General features: G+C 34.8%; 1 protein-coding gene across 4 annotated transcripts in view; it reads left to right on the plus strand.

Moving 5' to 3' along the window:
- Positions 1–23,190, plus strand: part of PHKB (phosphorylase kinase regulatory subunit beta) — a 93,264-nt gene extending 70,074 nt beyond the window's left edge. For 3 of the 4 annotated variants that reach the window (XM_085303813.1, XM_085303815.1, XM_085303814.1), the window contains 11 exons: positions 2,364–2,425; positions 2,514–2,676; positions 3,566–3,647; positions 6,773–6,830; positions 8,553–8,643; positions 9,995–10,197; positions 14,245–14,379; positions 17,532–17,661; positions 18,074–18,181; positions 19,452–19,592; positions 22,154–23,190. In XM_085303813.1, the coding sequence (XP_085159939.1) occupies positions 2,364–2,425; positions 2,514–2,676; positions 3,566–3,647; positions 6,773–6,830; positions 8,553–8,643; positions 9,995–10,197; positions 14,245–14,379; positions 17,532–17,661; positions 18,074–18,181; positions 19,452–19,592; positions 22,154–22,291 (1,311 nt within the window). In that variant the 3' untranslated portion in view covers positions 22,292–23,190. Of the gene's footprint in view, positions 1–2,363; positions 2,426–2,513; positions 2,677–3,565; positions 3,648–6,772; positions 6,831–7,615; positions 7,707–8,552; positions 8,644–9,994; positions 10,198–14,244; positions 14,380–17,531; positions 17,662–18,073; positions 18,182–19,451; positions 19,593–22,153 lie in introns of all 4 variants that reach the window. The other variant, XM_085303816.1, reaches the window with a different exon arrangement.
- The last annotated feature ends 389 nt before the right edge of the window (positions 23,191–23,579 follow it).

Here is a 23,579-nt window from a genome sequence, read left to right on the forward strand (position 1 = left end):
CCATTCTGTGAATTTACCACCAAAGGATAAATCAAGTATTAAGGGATTTCTTTTGCTTAGAATATCACTGAGGAAAAAAGGTGTTTTAAATATATTAAAATTCTTTCTTGAAAGAAACAAGATCTAATTTTAACGTATTTCCTGTCTGAATTAATCTTAAAACTGGAACGTTATCCTATTAAAATGTGAAAATTGCTGTTTGAGTCAGGTGCTGTGTTTAAATTAAATATTTAAATGTGCTGGTTAATCCATTTTAACTCACACCTGTTGAGGAAGCCCTCTTTGTAAGAGAGATCAAGGACAGTTATGACTTCTTGTATCCTAGAAAATCATAAATTTGTAGAGGAGCTGGCTCATCTGTAAATTAAATACTCATAGSTATAATAGTTAAATATATCCCTGTAACATTTTAAGTATTTATATATTTACATTAGTCACGTCAGCCATGCAGTCTCTTGTTAGCATTTACTTTTCCTGTAGCGATGCTGTTGCCATCCACCAACACCTTGCATTTAAAACAGAACAAAACAACCTCACCCCCCAACCCATAGACAGTTTAACTAAAATAATGTTAATAGTTTGTATTTGATCAAAGTGATCATAATGACATTTGAAAGCAAAGCAAAACTAGATTTTGGGTAATGTTATGGACAACAGTTAATATGAAGAGCAGGTACCTTTTTTATATGTACAGAATGGGTTAAACCATGGGCACAAATCAATTCGAGTAGAGAATCATTAGTGCCCTTATGAGAATCATTAGTGTAACGGGGCCCTAGTAAGACTCAGTGCAGTTACATACTTGGCCAAACACCCTGAAGATTTCTTAGGTAATTTATAAAAAAGAATACTGTGCTTTTTCCAAAAATAAATTCTTACTGCATCCATAAAAAAAAAAAAGCACTAACTTCTCCATATGACAGCACAATATGTATAATTAAGTGTATTGCAGCATATTAATTACTAATATCAAGATTTAGTTCCTAATTTGGCATTAAATTAAAGATATAAAAATGGTTTGGGTTAGATGGAAATTGTTGTCACTCTTATTTTTTCTCAACTTCCCTTTTTTGTTTACAGCTTTCCAAAGCCATGTCCTCTTTCTTTTATCCTTTTTATATGTAAATACTAGATGTTAATGATCAACATGCTTATTGGTAGTTTTTTTCCATCACTTTAGAAATAATCTCTCAATTTCACTGCAGAGTTGTCACTTCTGGAAATGGTCGCTTTTATTATGAGGGAAAGGATTGGGTGAGAACAAAGGATATGTCTAACTTCTGTGGTGTTTCCTTAAATAATTCATCTTGAGAACACTTACGTATCAAATTGGGTGAATCTTCTTGTAAAAAATGTACACAAAATGTAATTTCATTTAAAAACATATACATTGAATAAGCTGAATAAGACATCAAGTTTTTTTCAATTTTCACCTTTACTGTTTCCATCATCATCACGTGTTCAACTGGATATGCAAGTCAAAGGATGAATGACATTACCAATAAAAGCAAAGCAGTTTTTATTTTCAATCAACTTACAGTTGATATTTTACTGCAAACTTTTGTACAATGAAAATGGAATTCAAAAGTTCCCAGTACCTGCATCAAATTTTGTTTAGCTAATGAGAACTATCAAAAACATTCTTTAAAAAATTTCTTCAGTATAATACCTTTTCTTCTAGAAGCATATGCATAGGAGAGTCATGTAAATTTGGAGTGAATGATAGATCGTTGATGTCAGGTATGTAATGTTTTTCAGTCTGAGCTGTTGTAAGCTGCACTTGATGTGTAAACTTTGGCAAGCATGTTCGGATTAAGGAATTTCTATAGACGAGGAAATGCTTTTATGCTGTGTTTTTTGTGGACCATCACTGAGACTGATAGGTGAAATAGCTTCTCAGAGATACCTAAATAAATGGGAATTATCATCCAAAACATGGTATCATGCAAGATTTTGAGGAATGTGAATCTTGTGATCTCAGATGTTTTCCTCAGACCTGTGGTGGTTTTTTTTTTCATTTTTTTTTTTTTTTTTTTTTTTTTTTTTTTTTTTTTTTTTTTTAAATTGGTATGAGGGATTGATACTACATGATAAAGCTGTATATAGCAAGCAAAAGAGTAGTGGAACTCTAGAAAAAAGACGGTAGTCCTGAGAGGTTTTTGCTGTCATGAGACCTTAAGAACGAGCTGAAAGAAGAAAATATTGTGAAAGTATAAAGATATGTGGAACTGTAGACAAAGAAACTACTTCCCTAATGGAAACCACCAGCAACATAGTGAGTTAGAATCAGATCAAACAACAGCTATATACTTAAATACATCTATGTATTTTTTTCAATTTTAATTGTTAATTTTTAATTTCAGACGTTAATATCTGGAGCAGTTGTTGAACAACTTGACTTCCTAAGAATCACTGAAACAGAAGAGTAAGACTATGTATAAATAATAATGTTGAACTATTTGATAATTATAATGTTTTCTGAAGTGTGAAGAAATTAAATACTTACTTTTCAGGACTCCTGTATTTAAGAGCTTGGAGGAGTTGGATCTTCCAAAACATTCAAAAGTCAAGAGACAGTCTAGTACTCCAAATGTTTCTGAACTGGAGCAGCAACCAGATGTAAATATTAATGACTGGAAAAACAAGTCAACATATGAGATTCTGCAGAAACTAAGTGTAAGAAAACTTGATTAAAAATACACTATAATTTAATGCTCCTGAGACAATAAATGATATGCTGGTATTCTTCTTCACAGCAGCCTACTGAGATCAACATGATTACTGTCATGGCTTAATGTCAATGATCTTTGTGCATCTAGAGTCCTTTTAAATACAACTAATAATATGTAATGTCTAATGTTGTTCTTCATCCCCAGGGAACTCTCCCTTTGATAGTCCTTAACATCATAGAACTGATCCTTCATGCTCTAACTCTACTGGCTTCTGTTTCTTCCAGCTGTCTAAATCTTCCTCTAGTAATACATGACTGTCTAAAAGGGCAGGAATTTGTCATGCATCATATGAATAAATATTTTGTTTCTAGACTAAATTAAAAAAAAAAAAAAAAAAAAAAAAAACCCTTCAGCAGTAGGTATTCATTATGATAGACTAACTTTTAATAATACTGAGGGAGAGTTCCAATCTGGTATTTTTCCTGTATCTAGGAATAGACTACCAGGGACTGTTTCTAGTTCAAGTATTCTATTTCAGTAGGAACACACAAACTATTCTACATGGTTTACTATGCCATCATAAGCATTTGTGCTGTAAATGACAGAAGCCAAGAGCAGAAAACCAGAGAATATTTTTGAGGCCAAATTATTACAACTTGGTGTGAACTTAGAGTATTGTCTCTGCAATAATCAGTGAAAAGGACAGGGAATACATAAGGTATTAGATAGTTGTGATGAAGGAGCCTCTCCCCTTAAGAATTAAATTTATAGAATTTTCTTTCTTTTTTCTTTTTTAAAGAGCCCTCTAGTTTAATTTGAAATTTGTAGTAGTTCTGCTGTCTTTGCTTCATTGAAAATCCGAAGGTTGTGGTTTGGGGTTTTTGTTTTCTCAGGATTGCAATTGCCTGGCAAGTCAAGCATTACTCCTGAATATATTGCTCAAAAGGGAAGGACCATATTTTATCACCAAGGAAGGTAAGAACTACTTTCATTTGACTATTCTGAATATTTCAGGAAGCAGCTGTCTGTGTAGTTCTAATGAACATGAATAATGGCTATGCATGCCAGCAGTTGTGTAGCTATTTTCTTCACCATTAAAGCAATTTCTATTTTAAATGGGATATGCATGTTCATAGAGTGGAGAGGAATGAGCTGCTAAATGTATGTAGTCTTCTAGATTGTTTGTATGCAGCGTCTGTGCCTGGTTGTCATTCTGAACACGTACGTATAAAAAAAAGTGCCTATGACCTTGTATATTAAACTGAAACTGAAGACCAGTTTGTCTGTAACAGTCTGAAATGTATGAAGCTTTATACTGAATATTCTTAATTTTATATAATCTGACTTTGTATCAACATATCTCTAGTTAATTCTGCTTTAATATTATATTATAGCTCTAGGAGAGTGTAGGTTTTAAATTAACGTAAGATTATTCAGAATATTCTGCTAGGCTTGTTGCATGTGTGCTGTAAGCTTCCCTGACCCTCCCCACCTCCACCCCAAAGCCTGTTGTTTGTTTAGCTGCCTTTGCTTCCTCTTAGAAAGAGAGGAATATTAAGATCAAATAATATTTCTTCTTTTGGTTATTTCTCAAGCAGTGCAACATACTAGTTCATGTTATAGATCCCTGCTTCATAATTTTGACAGGGAACAGCTGGTACTTGTAATGATGAGTTGTCATGTTGACATAAATAGACATTGTATCAGTATTGCTATATTAAAAAGGTCTTGGAAAACAATGTGGAGAAAACATCACTGTATTTCAACAATGCATTGTATATTGGCCAATCTGGTTCCAAAGTCATGGTCAGCATCTGAACATTAGGCATCTTTAGCCTTTTAGGCAGGCTTTGCAGCACTGTTACCTGTACTGTTGTTGGACTTGAGCCACAGTAGCTTTCTTCCATGTGTAGATTGCATCCTTCCTAGCTCTGGAAACAACTTGAAGCAAACTTCCTACACTGCAGAATCAACCAACATACACAGCCAGTTTTGACCACAGATTTGTGATGATGAACAAAAATCCCACTTGACAATGTTTAGGCTTAAATACTGTTGTGCCTCTGGACTCTTAGAGTTAGCACGTACAAGGGTTTTTTGTGCTATCCAAGATGAAACAGTAGGTGGTGATATCTTTTTAATAGGCACCTTGCATTAAACAATCTGAATCACTGACTAAAGTTCCTGTCCTCCTGCAACTGGAGATTACTGAAACTGACATTAAATAATCATACAATGAATAAAAATAAACCTTAAAATAAAAGCTAAAGGTCCTTGGTTGTTTCAGCTGACAGGCACAAGGCTTCATATCCTTAGGCTGTGATTTTGTAAGTCAACTTTCACTACTGATACTATAGGTGGAGCTCACCAGTGAGTGACTAGTATGAAAAACACTGCCTTTCCACCAGGGAATTTAAATCTGGATGCTAACTCAAACCTAAATAATGGAATGTTTATCACCTTACTTACTTTCAACATAGTAGTCCCCATTTGACCCCTGCACAATTGACTAGATACCCTTGTAATAAATAGGTTGATGTACCACAGTCACCTGTGGGGTGACAAGGGAACTTCATTGATTGTTCTAATGCAGTGTCATATAATAATGCAGCTCTACCATTTAGTCCTGCTGTAACAGGTGTCAGATTTTTTTTCTTGCTGGGCTTTTTTACTGAAAGCCCCTCTTCTTCAAGCCCATCCCTTTTGCTGTCTTTTACAATAACCATCAGTTGATGACTTGAAACACTGGTTCATTCTTTGGCTTTTCTACCACATCTGAATACAAGTTCTGCCTGTTACTCCTGTATGGAAATGGGACCATGTGTCATAACTTCCTACACTTTGTCAAGATTTGTTTTCCACTATTCTCCCTCCCTTTTGAAAGTTCAAACCAATGGCTAGAAGCTTAAGTACAAATACAGAGTTTCRTCCTGAATGTGGAGACTTCATAAGGACCCAAAGCCTTTCAATGAATTACTGTTCACCTTAGGTAACAACCTCTCAAATACCCTGCCAAAACACAGCAATAAAAGCAGATGAACAGCATACTCCTGCCTTGGAGTCCTACTTGTCCCTGAGCATCTTGTCCTGAGCATTTTCTGTTATTACAACATCTCTGAGTAACAAAGACCCCTCTGTATTTCATGGCTTCTTCTCTGAAACTTAGACTGCTATGATGTAGAAGTAGTGCTCTTCTCATTTCCTGTGTTCTCTTTTTTAGGTCATGTCTATATAGAACCATGCTAGTTTAATACATAACACTTTACAAAATGTTCACTTCACTTTTGGCACACAGAAAATCAGGTGTGTGTGCAGGGGGTGTAGTAAATCAATAATGCTTATTATCTGTCAAATACTCCTTGTACTTTGCAGCAGTGGTAATGAGCCTAGTGGAGTAGTACACTAATGCACCTGAGTAGCAAAGCTACCCCACAGAGTAACCTAGGTATCTTTTGTGGGCACTCTGTTGTGTTATTCAGTGCAGAACTGCAAGGCAGTTACCCCTCTTTTGTACTCTCCCAACTTTGTGTAAATTGAATGTCTCACGTCTCATTTAATTAGGTCATCTACTATTCATATATAAAGTTGAGAACCAGGTAAGTTTTGAATGTCAGCTATTAAAAATTTTGCGAAAGTACAGCATCACTTGAATGAACTACACTGTAAAGCACAAGACTGTCATGTTGCTTCCTGTGGATTTTAGCTCAAGAGAGGCAAGACAGCAGAAGTATTTACATCCTATATCCAAAAAATAATGTGCAGTTTGATGAGGGTAATGAGATGCACCTTATAGGCCAAATCTATGCATAGATTAATCTTCTAAATTTATCACACTAATAGTTGATATGTTAAGTCTCTTTACAGTATAAGCAGAAAATTTAGCTGTAATTTGGATTGGCTTCTAATATGACAACACACAACTGGATGATAGGGGACTGGATTGCATCTAAATTTTAGATGTTAAACACAATATGCAAGTGCTTTGCTAAAGCTGATTGAGAATTAACTGATGTGATCAAATTTACCTTATTACTATTAAATAAAAATCTGTACATCTTTTTGTGTGTGTGTGTGTGTTTTTTTTTTTTTAACATGTTTAGGTACTGTTGCTGAGCATATTGAAAGAATCTACAGACGAGCTGGCAGCAAAAAACTCTGGTTTGTAAACAGTTATCATCATGTTCTTTCTGTTTAACATTAAACATTCATTTCCCCCCATGTGTAAAGCCAGATCCTTACATATTAAAAAGGGGGGAAAAAAGGACAGCTTTATTAACAAAGTTGTCTTGTTTTAGTGCAGCTGAATAGCTCATCCATAAAGATTTAAAAAAAATTGAAAAATTTTTTCTTAGTATTGTATTTTTGAACATAAACCAGCAATAAGCTAGTTTTGTACTGAGTGTTATTGCAGAAGTACAGTTCCAGTTAATATCAAATAATGATTTTTTTTTTTTTACTTATTTCTTGAAGGTCATGATAATATCAATGGCTTTATGTAGTAAGACTGGTGATCAAATATAAACTACGTTGATATACTTAGGCAATTAGTTGCTTACTACCCTGAAATAATTTGGTTTGACCCTGACTTTGTCAAAACAACTTCAAAAGGCTTCAGCAAGTGGACTGGTATTTACACATTGTTTATTAATTTCTTTGCCCTGAAGCTCAATAGAAATTTAATTTCTTATTATCAAAGAAATGATGTGAGCCTGTCTGGAATTCTGTTCTCTTGCTCTGTAAGCACTACTAACAGTTTGTAAATTTACAAACTGTTTTTTATTTTTCAGTTTAGTCTGTTCATACAGCTAAATGGACCTTTGCCAATACCGTAGATGCTTTCCGTGCTGACATTTTTAATAAATAAAAATCAAGAGCATTTTTAGAAACCAAATATGTAAACTGTTTTTCATTTCTCTTCCATGATTGCCATGTGACACACGTAGGTTGGTGTTGCGATACAGTGCTGCATTTGTACAGAAATTTTCTTCTTCCATAGCCACACACATTACTACTATACTGGTACATGGGAAACAGGTAAAGTGCCCAGAGGTCTGAAATGGCGCTCCATGAGGTTTTTTTCTGGCTTATTTGCATTATGATGGTATCAGCTAATGCATTTTTGAAATGCTTTGCTCTTGATCTTAAAAAGTGCACAGCAGTTTTCACAGGAATCAACATCAATTGGTTGATGAATTTCCTACTAACATAAGATATTACAATTTGTTCATTAGCTCTGTGATTTTTTTACAGCTACAAAGCCCATGCTACAAAAGCCTAAATATAGGTCTGTTAAGTTTCTATTTTATCAGGAAAACATTATCAAAAATAATTATCTTTTTAAACATAACCATTTCTTCATCTATCCAGCTGTTTTTTAAAGTTACAGCTAGTTTTAAAACTAGCACTTCACACAATTCTCTTCTTTTCATCCTATACCTGTGAATTATTACCTTGGTATGGAAAAAACAGAACAAAACCTTAATATTACTTTTAAAAATATATTTCTAGCTCTTTATTTAAATAGTTTTCTAAAGTACCAAGAGTATCTTGCAAAATGATGAAATGTCAGAAAACAACAGCTGACTTCTTTGACTTGTCTGTTCTCAAGATGATGCCAGAGAAGAGAACAAGAAGCTATTAAATGAAGTTTGTTGTTTAATGACTTACTACTAAATTTATTTTTAATCTATTAATCTGTATTTGGACTACAGACTAATGAAAATTCAGAGAATGTTACATAAAATCTGGAGTCTACATTATAAATAATACATGCATTTATCAAGTTAATTTGGGGATCTCTCAGTGTGGTTCAAAATTATATATGAATTAATTAAACTAGCTTTTGATATGTAGTAGGACTGCTCTGTTTTCTGCCCTCAGGTCTGTTGTGCGCTTCGCAGCAAGTCTTTTAGGTAAACTAGTGGACAGCCTTGCACCATCTATTACTAACGTTTTAGTTCAGGGCAAGCAGGTAAGTCTTCACTTTTCAGAAATGTATTAAGGAATGATAATAGAGAAAATATATTAATGGACTCTTTCATTTGGAAGGCCTTTATAACGCTGCTTTTAGAAGTACAGAATAGCTTAAAAATCCTTACTAAGGAAGAAAAATCCAGAGGAAATAAAGATGCTGTAAGTAGAACTTATGTATGCTGAGGGCTAACTAATTTACTTTAATGACATAAAGCAATATTAAGCAGACAGATCAGCAAACAAACTGGGTAAGAAGGGAAAAAGGCATGTTTTACATAACTCCTCAGATTTGTATTCCCCTTTCTTTCAAGAAAGGATATGGATTCAAGAAGTGAAGTACATCTTTTAAGGATCAGTTAATGAAGATACAGCCACTCTTTCTGTAATTGAGTATAATAACAGATGGGTGCCAGCTGATTTTTCACAAGGAATAACTAGTTATGCAAAAAGTCTTTCAAAATCTGACTTTTCTGCCCCAAAGTTTAATCATCAGCATTTCTTCCTTTCCTAAGCAGGACTTTTAAGTTCATGAAGAGCTGTTTCCAAGCAACAGTACTTAAATATTACGTATTTTTATAGCAAAGCATGTATATGTTTCTATTTATCTATATGGAATGCTATTATGACAGAGCTGTCCTTACCTTATCCAGACTGAGCTCTGAGTGTGTGCTTCTGGCGCTGCATAGCTATAGAGGAAGCTGCATGTGCATGCAGCATGATTGTTGATGCTTGCTTTTAAGTTTTCAATCTAACGTGCTTTCATCAATTCCTTTATTTCTCTGTAAGATGTTAATTGGGAAGAAGTCATGTTGCTGTGTTTCACTGACAGCAGATTAAAAACAGATTAGAATCTTTGTTAAGGGTGNTTTTTTTTTTTTTTTTTTTTTTTTTTTTTGGAACTTAACCAATCCAGTACCAGAAATCCATTCTGTTTTTGAAAAAGAAGGTTGTAACTTCTGGGATGCTATTAGAAATAAAAAAACAAAAATATGGACTTCATTCTGAGTTTTAAATGAGCTGCACAGCTGAAAAGACAGAAATGAGAGAATATCTAACAACTCTAGTATATACTCATGATGATGCAGCCTGTTTTAAAATCAAAGCAGTAATCTTGTACCATTGTTATTATTTGGAAAAATATTTTCCCCAAATTACTGTTATCTTTAGCAAACCTTGTTGTTTCAATAGCATCCAACTAACAGTATTAACAATCAATCATCAGTCACTTAAAGCTGATTATTTTTGCATTGTGAAATTTTAGCAAGAGCAGAGTTCATTAATTGCTGAATTATTTCCAGTGCGCTTTTGTTCCTGTCCAAATCTTCTGAATTGTTTCTAAAATACTGCAGGTGACACTTGGAGCTTTTGGCCACGAGGAAGAAGTTATTTCCAATCCCTTATCGCCAGGAGTGATTAAGAACATCATCTATGAAAAGTGTAATTTACAAGATGAAAGAGAGGCTGTAGTTCAGCAGGAACTTGTCATACACATTGGCTGGATCATCTCAAATTCACCTGAACTTTTCAGTGGCATGCTGAAGATACGGGTCGGGTTAGTAAAGGATGTGTTGTTGTTCTTATTCCTTGTATTGCTGCAGAACTTAGTGCATCAACTGAGATTGTTGCTCCGTTGCAGTAGTGGTTTACGTAAGATGATTCAACAAAATCTGTATACTTCAATTTTGTATTTTCAGTAAGCATGCTTAAAATTACTGTGCCAAAACTGGCTACACAGCTAACCTTAATCAGCAGTGTAAAGTGGAAGAATGGCAGTCTAACAATACCCTGAAGCTTCCTTACATCAAACACTGTAAACTGCAGTTTTTGTGTGTTTTTTTTTTTTTTTTTTTTCCCCGAAGTTCAATCCCTATCATGTTAGGACTTCAAAAACAAACATTGTAGTGGGGTCTCACAGATACGTTTTGTACAGCACATAGGCTAGTGCAAGCATGCAGTCGCTAGGTCACCTTGTCCTGCTAGCAGCCAAGAGGCAGAATGTTCTGCCTGGCTCACCTAGCAGCCAAGGAAGCAGACCAGCCAGGCCATCAGAGGACATGTAGCTCTGCAATAGCCACAGTAAGTAAGTCTCTAGCAGCAGTGTAATGAGTTGGAGGGGGTTCTGCTTTAGATGAAAGTTGATCTTACACCCATACCTGGAGCAATGAAGTATGCACTCAAGTACGGTGCTTCTGATCTTGAGATGTTCCTTCCTGGCAGTAGCTATTCTGCATGTTGGGGTACCACCTAGTTTCCCTTGCAAGATGGATGCAGTTTGCTCTCTGTGTATGTGCAACAAGGCAATCTCTAAAAAAATCTACTTTTCATCACTTAGGAAGTACAGAGGTGCAGCGCGTGCCTAGGGCTGGTAACCAGCATGTATTTCATTACTGGTAAACATGGTGTAGACATACAGACCTAGAACTGTAACAGATCACACCAGCTCAAACACTGATTCTTCCTTCTTTATGCTGCCCCATAGGTAATGCAGATGCATGCAGGGTGTGCTGCAGCCAGCCTACCTAGCAGGAAGGTTAGAGGGATATGGCTGGAGGCTGGGGATGTACTGTACAGGCATGCAGGGATGAAACAAGAGGCAGAGAATAGCAAGAGCTGTTACTGTCAGAGACTTCCAGGACCTGGGGAAGGAAGAGAGGAAAAAATGCAGCCTAGGATTACAGCTCTGGGGTTGAGCCTTTAAAAGCTCTTTGTGCCCTTAAGCAGGCATATAGGCAACATAGTTTTGGGGCATATAGGTAAACAAGAGAGACTTCACAAATGTGATAATCTAGGAGAGAGGCAGCATGAATTTGATTTCCTTTTGAAACCACAAAATCCTCCGCCAAGTCAAGATACACTACTAGTTCTGTTCTCTGGTTTCTAAGAATGGTAAGCTCGTGATGTAGCTCTAATTCAATTAGACAAAGTCTAATTGAAGTCCATCAACCATGAGCGACAAATCTCCTGGAAGCAGGGTTTCAGAGTACTTAAACTGTATTTGTTTTCAGTGTTTCAGTACAATAGCCTGCGTTGCAGTTAGCTTAGTCTTTTACAGTGTTTTCTGTAATGTGCATTTTGGTTAACAAAAGCTTTCTGCAGTTCAAATGCATGTGCCAATTCTCAGAAAACTGTTTTGAGGCACCAAGGCATACTTCTGATAGTAAATTAATGTGAATAGCTGGTATCTGGTGAGAACATTATTCAAGAGCAGTTCGCTACACAAAAATGCTTACATGCCATGGTAAATAAGACCTAATGTGTCCTGTAAGTTGATCTTACTAAAACTATCCTTTTGCTCTTAAAACAAACAAACAAAACTGATTAGTTTCCCTAGACAATATTATGGATGTACACAACACCTGCAACCTGAAAATAACCTGTTTGAATTAGCATATTCCATGATATCTGCATCTATACTGCTATCTATCTACAGTAACTATTCTGTCACATTTAGAAAGAGACATGTTTGAATAAGCACTTCTTTGAAGAGGTGACTTGTTACTAACTGAACTTTGTAGAACTGCAGCAAGCTCTCTTTATAATTAGTTCTTAATCTTTGATTACAGATTTTCAGATACAGGTCTTCATATCTAGAACAGAAAATGCTCTTAGACCCAAAATGATCTTTAAAGTGTTCCATCTTGAACATTTTTTTGATAGGAGAAATGCAGCATTTCAGCACTGGAGATCGATATCAATAGTCTTTTCCTTAGCATATAATATTAATGCTTCCACTTCAGCAATTTTGAGTCATTCTAAAAACAATAACAAGAATAGCTTGCATCACCTGTATGTATTATATATAACTGCAGATATATCTATCCTTTACAATTTAAATATTCTTTCTGTGGCCTCTATGGATCCACATTACTCCTCCCCCCTCCCCTTCCTGAATCTCTTTAATTTTTTTTTTTTTGCTAGTTTTTCTTTTTATTCTTCCAAGGTTAATTATAGGGATTGTTTCCTTTATTCCAGTGTTATCACCCATTCCAGTGAGCAAAACTAATCTTCTCACAGAAACAGAATTCCAATTTGATAATGATTTGATTTAGTGTCTTGTTATTGATTTGTTTTCAGGCTTTCATTTTGAAATAGATCAAGTTCCTGACAGTCCTATTACTATAAAAGCCTCCTATCAACTGGCTTCTACCTACTTCTTTTATCTGTCAGAGTTCAGTAGGAGGTCTGTATTTCATTTTGCTAGACTATCTCATATAAGCCACTGCAAACAGAAAATACTGGTGAATGACTTGCTCACAGATGTAGTTGAGTCATCAATGAAAAATTAATTTTTTCTTACACCAATATTTTGATTGTAAATCTTGTAAAAAGGTAAGGCCCTTGTTTACACAGTAAAATAAATAAAAGGTAGTATACTTTATATAATGTAGTATTACAGATGTATTTATATATCTATAATGTAGTAACGTATTGTAGTATTATATAATGTGGTATACATGAGTTGGTATTAATATAATGTAGTATGTTGCCTAATAGTCTCCTACATCTTGCATCTACAGCAATGTTGAATTGGTCTGCCTGACATCTCAGAAGTCTGTGAAGTTATTAAGAATCCTTCAGAACTAAAAAACTATGACTTGACTTACACAAACAAAAAAAATCTTTACCTTGTAGAGGCTAAATAATGAAACACCTGTTGAATCTTGCTATACTGCTGATGAAGTGAATCTCTTAGGAATACTTTATGAGCATGTTTTCTGCCATAAATGGAGTAAGGCTTTTTGATATATGCCAGATGATATGATCAAATGTAGTATGATGGACAGTTTAAAGATACAAGTTAAGTTTTTTTTTCCTTTTGACAGTAATACCTACTTGAACTGAGGCAAGACAGATGGTAAGGGAATGAGCTACATATTCAGTTATCCTGATTCTCTAGATGTATCTATATATTATTTTTTCTTTGATAATATATTAGAGGCTGCAGTCCTCACTGTTTCTGTATTATGTACGGAAGTTTCCCTTCAATAATTTGCAGAGTTCTGCCTCTCTAATACCTAAGGCTGAATACTGTAGAGGTCTTCACGGTTTCCATAATTTTTTAATCAAATCCTTTCAAAATGGAATAGCAAATGAAAGAAAAATGTGATAAACTGCAGAAAGGAATTTCAAAGGCTAAAACTATAAATAAACTCTAAAATCCTTTTAAATGTAAAATCATTTAATTTTTGTAGTTTTTTAACTCATCAGCAAAATGCATATACTATCAGACCATAATTTTGAGTAGAAATTTTAACATCAAAAGGCAGGTGAGTATTTGTCATAATGAATGTGCGAGATGTAGGGGAATATGTGCTTAAATACATCTTCTCTTGGAACAGCGTACTTCATAACCTATTTCTTAAAAACTACACTATTACTCTCAGCTCATATTATAATGCAAACAAATGCTAAATCTGAGTATACTCCATAATACAGTAAGAGCAACAGAGTATTCATTTGATACTTCATGCACCTCTTGACAGCCGGATAATACAACCAGGATCATCTGGAATTCTCAAGAGGTATTTTACTAGGCCATTTTTTTTCATCTTAGGAGACTGTTTTTAAACTAACGAATGTTTTCCTCCTTTTACTTCAGATGGATTATCCATGCCATGAAGTATGAATTGAAAATTCGTGCTGGGGATATGCCAGCCAAAGACTTATACCAGATGTCCCCTAGTGAAGTGAAGCAGCTTCTGCTGGATATTCTTCAACCACAGCAGCAGGGGAGGTAATGAGATAAGGGGGCTTGTGGTACCTGTTGTGATTCATAATAGACTGTTCATGTAATTTGCATTTCTGAAATACTTCATATACATCTTAAATCACTAGGTATCTGTGATTAGTAATATCAGTAATATTTATTATAATAATTTATATCAGAAATATCAATAGTGTACTCTAAGGAGCGGTACTAGAGATGTACTACTACATTTTTACAGCTATATCCAGCTTTTACAATTGTTTTTCATATTGCTTGCTTTTTCACCTTTATCCTACCTACACTAACTTTATAGTAGTAATCTATATACTTTGATAGTAATGTGAAGCATCATGTTCATTGATGTGAAATGAGCCAAAAATTACCCAACACTATCCACTTAAGTAACTTGTACCAGTAAGAATGGTTTGTCTGCTGTTCAGTGCCCTCTTTCTTCTAGTTTATTACATGATTTAAATACAGATTTTTTCCACAGTACTTGAGACATAGCTAAGCTAGCTGAAACTTGTAATCTTTTCTCCAAGCTCTAACAGTGTCAAAAAGCATTCACTGTGGTATATAGATGTGAAAGATGAAAGATAAAATTACAGTATCTCCACTTACTATACTAGTTATATTGATGAGATTAAACTCAAAAGTCCTCCTATAAATTTTATTTCTAGCTAGTTAGACTAAACTTTGGCACCGGTACTGCTGATAATTTCTGCAATTCTTCTTGACTGAATAGATAAGGGCATCTAAAACCTTGTTCCTCAACAAAAAAAGAGACCTAACACACTTCACACTACTGATGTTTCTTCAATTAAAACCTCTTAATATTTTTAAATCTATAATGTCAGTGAAACAAGCTCTTTAACTTGGTGTCTGCTTCCTCCTACCTAGTTGCTGCGATGTAGAATCTCTAGATCCATTTCACTATACTCTGAGCATTTTCCACAGGCTTTTCAAAGTGTCTTCACTGTGGTTAGTGATGCTTGCTGTTTAATTACTTTTTCTACTCATGTTGATATTCTTCCTCTGAAAACTTTAGCAGAACAACTTTGGCTTCTCTTTGCAGCATTTTTTATTAAATGCTATTTAGTAAACAGTATGGTCAATCACGGTATACAATTCAAGCACTATCTTTCACTAGGGATCTTATCTCTGTTACCACAATCCATTCTACTTTTGATTCCTTTGATGCTTGTGTTAGCAGAGTCAGCACACAGCAACAGTCTGGTTGATTTGCTGAGGATGAAGATTCTTTTTTGGGCTATGCATATCCTTCAAAACTTCTTAGGCTTTAACTTCTTGTACAGTATTACTAGCTCATTTTTTCTTACCCATTCATGACTTATTTTTGAAAATTCTCTTTGTGATAGGAATGTGGAACACTGTCTTTTTGCATTATCTTTCTGTGACAGTTTTTACTTCTGCTGTAATCTCTAGAAAATTCAACTGTTATGATCCCATATATCACTACTAACTCCTTTGTTATGCATGAAGGGCCAGTGGTATGTGCACCTTCTAGTTTCTCCAGAAATAACCCTCCAAGTCTTCATCCAGAGTAAAATTTTTGAAGTTTTCCTACCTCTTACATTGGGCTGGAGGATATATACAGTATCATATCTAATGTAGTGCACACTTCCACAGATACTTTTTGAGTTACCTGTATAGGTCACAAGTTTGTGAGCAGCCTTCTTAAAACAGAACGCTGTTCTTTTAACGCTCTGAATATTTATGAAACTCAGTTTTTCTTAAACAGTGTACAGGACTTTCTGCTATAGTAAATTTAGATAGGTCAGACTATTTTTGACATTTTAAAGCACTTTTTTGTATTAAGAAAAATTTTTATTTCTGATTTCTTGTTTTTCTATTTTTTATGAATGTTTTCTTGCCCTAGGATCTGTATAAGGACAGATCTGTGTCGAGGTTAGTGGACAGTTAATTGTTGCGCTATGAAGTTATTTATGAGATATTCTTTCTTAATCTATCATGTTAATCCAAGAATTACACAGAAAATCACTGCAAGGATTAAGCCGATATGCAGCATTTTAAAGTAATTAGATGTCAGTAATAAGTCAGTGACAGTTGTTGTATCAAAAGTGCTTTAAAATTTTCACTTTCTTTTGGGGAGGGGGTTCTCTTATCTAGAGCTTAGAGGAGGCACTGATGCASCAATTACTGATACTAAGGGCTGGACAGGGGGGAAGTTTAAAAGTATTTGCTTGGTCTTGTAATATAGTTGGGAAAACATGGTAAAACTCAGTCTCTAGCAACTAAATGCAATTTATCAAATCTTTCTTTAGTTCCCACCAAAATGCATTCATATTTTGAAAAGCAACTAAAGTGTAAAAATACACATTGTTTTGAGGAACGGTCTGACTTAGATTTCTCCTTCCTGTGCTACCCTGTGCCTCAGATCTCAGTGAGTATTTATTCACTGTTTATCTGCCCTTTAAGATAAAGGGTATTCATTGTCAGGTCATTTTGTTACTCCATCAGGCCTACTGGCATCTGCATAAATCAACAAAAAAAATTTATTTTGAAAACGTCAGGATCACTTAGCAGTACATACAAACAGATGATAAATAAACAACAAAAACACTATTGCTCAATTTCATGAGAAAAGTTGGCATAAGTTCTGCAGAACAGGAAGGTAATATTGAGAATGAACAACCCTACATACCCCCACACCACTTCCATCATTTTTTTTTCAAAGCTTCAGTTTAGAAAAAACACTTTCTATTGAATTGCCTGAGTTTACAGGTAATTTCTATTCCTGAACCCTCTTAAAAAAAAGTTATGTTGATCCTGTTTAAAAATTCTTTTTTCTGACCTGGTATTTAAATTGAACAGTATGTGTTTCTAATCCACTACAGAGTTTGTATTTTGTAGCTGCAGAATTTCACTGTTTTATAATCATTTTGACTATTGTAGCATGACAAAATAAATCTTATTACAGTGAATATTAATCTGTTTTATACATACTAGTTTATGGTGACTTCATCAACTAGACATGAAATCAACATTACTGCTATTGTACTGCAAAACATATACTGCATATGCATCATTGATTGATACTTGCTGTCACTGCTTACCCTGCTGGCTTACACCATTGTTTGGTTCTGAATCTGAAACAGCCTTTTTTCCTTCAAGCTCGCAATTTTCTTTGTCTGCAGAAGCTGGCTTAACAGGCGTCAGATAGATGGTTCTCTCAACCGAACTCCTGCAGGATTCTACGACAGAGTGTGGCAGATCTTGGAGAGGACCCCTGATGGTCTAATAGTAGCAGGAAATTTTTTACCACAGGTAAAACATGCAGAAATGCACAGTTATTTTTGCTCTATTTATGGTAGATTATTTTTCCATTAAAAGCAGTTATATGCCTTAATACATCACTTCAACTTAATTGGTTCCTTTTCTGAGACTTGAAAATAATTTTTTTTTAAGTTTTCTATTCAGTTCTGTGTTATAATAGAATGGAGGTCACATACTCTTATCGAAGCACATTTGTGAGAGTATAAGACCAGAAGGCCCTCTCCAAGTCATGGAGTTCAGAGCTGTGCTACCATGGACTCTGATATCTGTTTTCTTTTTGATCCTAAAGCAATTGCATTTCTTAGTTGTACATTATTTATTCAGTAAATAAATAGGCTCTGTCTGAGTGTGCTTCTGACGTAACGCAAATTATTTTTCAATCAGAGTATTATTTGTTTTCCAGCAACCAACCTTATCGGATATGACGATGTACGAAATGAATTTTTCCCTTCTAGTCGAAGATATGCTGCAAAGCATTGACCAGCCGGAATATAGACAAATTATTGTGGAGGTATGTGGCCTGCAAAGAGGGAAGGTTTGTAATACGTATGACTTTTGTTACAGCTTTAAAAAAAAAAAAAAAAAGTAACTGAGGCTCAAATATTTCAAGAAATAGTATTTAAAATATAAACACTTGCTTCAGTGCTTTCTCCATAGATTTTGTTTGATTAAGCAGTTCCTGCTCAGTTTGAAGTTCCTGTCCTTTACCTGATAAGTCAAATATTAATCACAAAGCAAATGCAATTAGGTCACAGGAGGTTAAAACAAGTAAAAAGAGTAATTTCAAAGCAGCTTTCTGTAAAGGCCCAAGCCCATGCCTCTTCCTAACACTTTTCTATATGTAAGGGAAAACCTGCTCTAAAACATCAGTTTGCCCTTTGACAGATTCTTTCCCATTTTGCTGAGACTGTCTACTAAGTCCCWTTATATTACTGAACCAAGTAACTTCCAATCCCTTTATGTTCCAATATCTAACAGCWAAACATCAAACTAATTAGATCACCCTGCTTGAACTCCTTCCCTACCCCTGCACCTGGTGTAGCTTTCTAAACAAATCAAGACCATCAATACCCTCAGAAACTGGTAACTGCGCTGTCAGCAGCCGTCATTATTGATTCCAAAGTATCTGTCCCTGGTGCCTGTGAATATTCCTTCACAGTAAGGTGAATTCAAAACCATCTCGGTTCTGGCTAACGACTGATCGCTATGCTGCTTGCTGGAACAGCCCCAATTTTTGCTAAGAGTCATCAAAGACAAAAATGACCAATGTAGACTCTCTTACCTGYTTCTAGTCACTTACAGTGTTCATCTTTCTATTTTAAACCTCCTTTAGCTATAAGAAATCTAAATTCTCTTAAAATGGGACTTTTTGCATCTACTCATTTTATTTTTTGTAAACTTGGATAGTACAGAGGTTCAGCATTTGCTACTTTTCACCCCTCCTTTGGCTGAGCAACTACCATTTGTGCAGCCATAGAGAGAAGTAAATAAACTGGCAAATAACTTCCTGACTCCCAACAATGTTAGATTTTAATGTCATGAATCACTTGCTCACCATTCTTAAGTAATCCCCAGAAATTGTAACCTTTCATAAAAGCCTGCCCTTTCGGTGATTCTTTTATCAAAGTCAGAATTCTATTATCTGTACACTGTTACCAGGACTATTATTAAATTGCTTCCTGCTTAAATCAAGCACATGTAGTTATTCACAGTGCTTCTTATGTAACCTAAACTTTAACAAATCTAATTTAAGGTCTTATAGTCTTTTCTTTTCTTTCTAGTTGTTGATGGTTATATCTGTTATTTTGGAGAGGAACCCTGAGCTAGGATTCCACGATAAAGTGGACTTGGACAAAGTGGTAAAAGAAGCATTTCATGACTTTCAGAGAGATCAGAACAGGCCAAAGGAAGCTGAAATACAAGTGAGTAAAATACTACTATCTTACAGAGTAATATTCTTGAAGTTGTTTATAATTGTCAATTCTGTGAAGTTCAGAATAAAAAGCTAATTAATAGGAGTTCAGAATGGAACACAAGTAATAAACAAACATACCTGAAAGCTGCAAGACAAAAAGCCTGTACAAAGCGTATAAGCAGAGGTAGAATGTGCATTTATTTTATTTGCCGAGTTGTGAATTCAAACCAGTGCTGTAAAGAGATCACTCGCAGTATTATCTGGCTCTAAAATGAATGTCTAGGTAAAGCTGAGATAGCTTGAGTATTCATCAAACCCAGAAAAAGATGATTGTGGGGGAGGGGAGAACTAAAGCAGAAAAGAGTTGAGAATAATGAAAGTTTTTAAGAAAGAAAAGATTCAGCAAGTAAGTGTGAAATTAGTGCCTTAAAATACAAGAATATTCCAAAAAACCTTAGTAACCAAAAAACTGTGGCCAATACTTTCTGTAAGAACTTCAAATGCAAACCTGAAAGTATTCTTAGCTATTTTTTTTCTTTTTTTTGTGCTAGAGGTGTATTTGTGACCTAGAAAGCTTGTAACCTCTGAGCTTTAAAAACAACATAAATAAAACTTAATGATTAAATAGCTTTTAAGATGTACTTCACTGTATGGGATTTTAGGTTTTATTCTTCAAAGACCTGTAAGTATTCTCAGTTTTAGTGCTTTAAAGCTCTGGAAATCTGTAATAAAGCCAGGTTTTTGTGGTGGCTGAAGTAGGAAATATGTGTAAAGTAGTAGGACAAGTCCTTCTGCTACTGAGGAGGATCTCACTGTTGCCAGACAGCAATGCTAGCTCTGAAATAATGTATCAGCTTATAGACTCTGTAATCATAGAATACACTTTATAGTATTAGTAATAGTGGTATACCATACTAATATGCAACAGCACTTCCTGTAGTTGAATTTAGCTCATTTGTAAAATGAGGAAGAATGTGCTGCTCGAAGTTTCTAAAGTTTTAAAGTTCACTTTCTTGCCATTAGTTTTCTGTAATGAGATCTGAAAGAAATCCAGATTTCCAGCCCTAGCAACACATCACCACATGGAAGATCCTTGTTTTTAAAAGGATACATTTTTCTTTAAGTTATGACCCTTTTGGCCTGCCCCTTTAGAGGATAATGACTCTGTGATTGCAGCCATAGCAGAACTAAACGCGTATCATCCACACAAGTGACTATTAAATGCCAATTATGCACAGTATAGGCTACTGATTTCAGAGACAAGGTCGTCTTGTAGCTATAACCTGAAAGAAAAATCCCACACAAAGACCTATTCGTACTGGTGCTGTTCTAGGCTCCACATAAGTGATGGATTTTTATTTTTCCTAAGCTCAGCTCTTACAAAAGGAAAGTCTTTCCTTAATGACACTATCTAGGCAACAATGTTTTCTTAGGTATTCCTGTGGTGATTTTGCTTCGCTGTTTAGTAGGAGCAGCAAATACCACATGTGAATGAACAGAAGCAGTTCTGCAAAAAAAAGTATATAAATACTACCTAGATTTAATGATTAAAATGACAGATTAGAGTGATACTTTTTGTCTCTTAGAAAGAAGAATCCTAAATTAGAGTTGCAAATAGTATTAAGATAGTAGTTTGAATTTCCAATGACAACATGCATTTAAAGTTTTAGCAGGCCATGATTTTGGAAGCTGGCTCTCCATTATTACTAGGTATCTGCCCACTGGCAGTTAATAGGCAGTAGCCTATTTATTGTCCTGATGTTATTTTGTCTCAACTTTTCCTAACAAAAACACCACCTGTCTGGACATTTTTCCATTAAACTGGCTTTATTTTGAACTTTAATTTCCTTATTAATATGTTGTAATAAGTGTCAAATGTTTGCTCCAGTAACTTCTAACACTCCCTAAAACAACAAAGTTTAATATTTACATCGTATAGTCTCTGCCCTTGATTTAATAAAGTAATTGGGAAGTAACCACTTTTCTGAATTAAATATTTGAACCTTTATGACAACAGCCAATATATAATCYGAGAACAAGCAGATGTCACAGCATCACTAACTGAGCAGAATGGTAGTTTGGTGAAGGAAATTTATTTTGTTATTGTATCTGATTAATGAAATAAGTTGATTTGTTACCTGTGAGTTGGTTTCTTGGGTTTAGTGGTTGTTTCGAAGTAGATCTTTAGTCAGTATGTCTATATGTTGTACTGAAGGACCTGCCCATGCAGTCATATTATGGTAGCACAGTAGGTTACCGCATGGCAATCATCCATTTGCGCGTACTCGGAGAGCACTTGTTCTTTCTCACTCAATGCGTTTTACAAATATTAAGATACCTGTGCAGCACCGGAAAATTCAGTAAAGGAATATATTATTCTGATTTTCGCATATGTTCAGATAAGTACATTCTGAAGTTTTCTGAAAACCAAGCAGAATTATACTACACCCTTAGAGTCAGAAAACGCTTTTCTATTTCTAACTTATCTGTAATTTAGCTCATATTAACCTTTATCTGCCTTTTATAATGAACACTAATGAAAACATTTTTTTTTCTCCTCTCCTGTAGGATGACATGACTGCATTTTACAACACTCACCCAATAGGAAAGAAGGGAACATGCAGTTACTTGAGTAAGGCTGTGATCGCTTTATTGCTGGAAGGGGAAATGAAACCAAGCCATGATGATCCATGTACCATTAGCTAAAGACTGAAACAGCACAGGAATTGTTGCTTTATTTAGTGTTCTATGTATTTTGCATGCAATTTTAAAATCTTGTTTTGAAGAGCAACTCTGGCTAGTAATACAAATGCATACCATCCTTTGCTGAAAGGAGTGCCATTAAAGACACTAAGTGCCACCTAATTTTTTTCCTCAACTGTGATACTCAGAGCACATGCAGTTATTCTCGTGTTATTCGATTAAATTGAATGAGATTGTATTTATGATCTTAAATTATACATTTAACATCTTTGGTAACTTCGTGATAAATGCAGTACAAGATGTCTTTATACCTCTATTTATTTGTAATTACAAAAAGTTACTGTTAATTTTAAATGAAATTCAGAAATTATCATGAAGGTCTAAAGTTTAGTACACTTTAGTGTGGAAGCCTGAAACCTGGTTTTTGGGTTTGGAATCTAGAGACAAAACAGAGATGAACCTTAAAAGTTACTCCTAAAACATTCGTTGTAACAGTTCCATTGGTAGCACACAAGTTATCTTGGTTTTAGTTTGTCAGTGTATAACTTGCTAAGTAGGTTTCCCCCTCATAGAATGACTTTATCTCTAGTAATAAATATCACTGCAGTTTCCCAGTTGTTGAAACATTTATAAGGTAAAGGGAAATATATGATAACAAGATAAAAGTGTCTGTAAAAAAAGGGGGAGGGAGAGGGGGCAAGCAAGCTGTATTTAAGATTAACATCAAGGTAATGAAGAAAAGTTGATATTAAATAAGCTACTGATGCAGGAAAGAATTCAAGATACATTTATTTATGTCCTAAATGTGTGAAAGCAGTTTATGCTAAATCCTTTATTTTGGTAAAGGTAATAAAAAGTAAATGCTTGTAAAAACAGTCAATAAAAATGCTTTTAGAGTTGCACACCAAGGCTCTCATTGACTTTACAGGCAACCTTTAATGTGCTACTGGATGAACCCCATGGAACAGATCATTAAAATACCTGTTTTATTTTATCAGAGCAAAATATATTCAAGCTTTAGAAATAGCCCTTAAACATTCTGATAATAAAAGTAATAGTGACTGACTACAACTCAACCTTCAATAACTTGTTTCCATATCAATATTAAATGTAGGCTGTTACTCATAGAGGGCAAAATTAATGTCAGAAGTGATGGAATGAAGCTGGGCAACAGAGGTAGTTGAAAAAGCTTAGACAGTTGTCCTAGTGCTTCCCAGGAATCATAGAATCAATCCTTCTCAAGCCAACTTGGTAAAAGCATWGTTTCTGAAGGCAAGTTTTAAGCTACTAT

This window comes from Rhea americana, unplaced genomic scaffold (genome assembly GCF_003343005.1).
Source record: "Rhea americana isolate MKP2758 unplaced genomic scaffold, rheAme1 scaffold_20, whole genome shotgun sequence".
Taxonomy (NCBI): Eukaryota; Metazoa; Chordata; class Aves; order Rheiformes; family Rheidae; genus Rhea; species Rhea americana.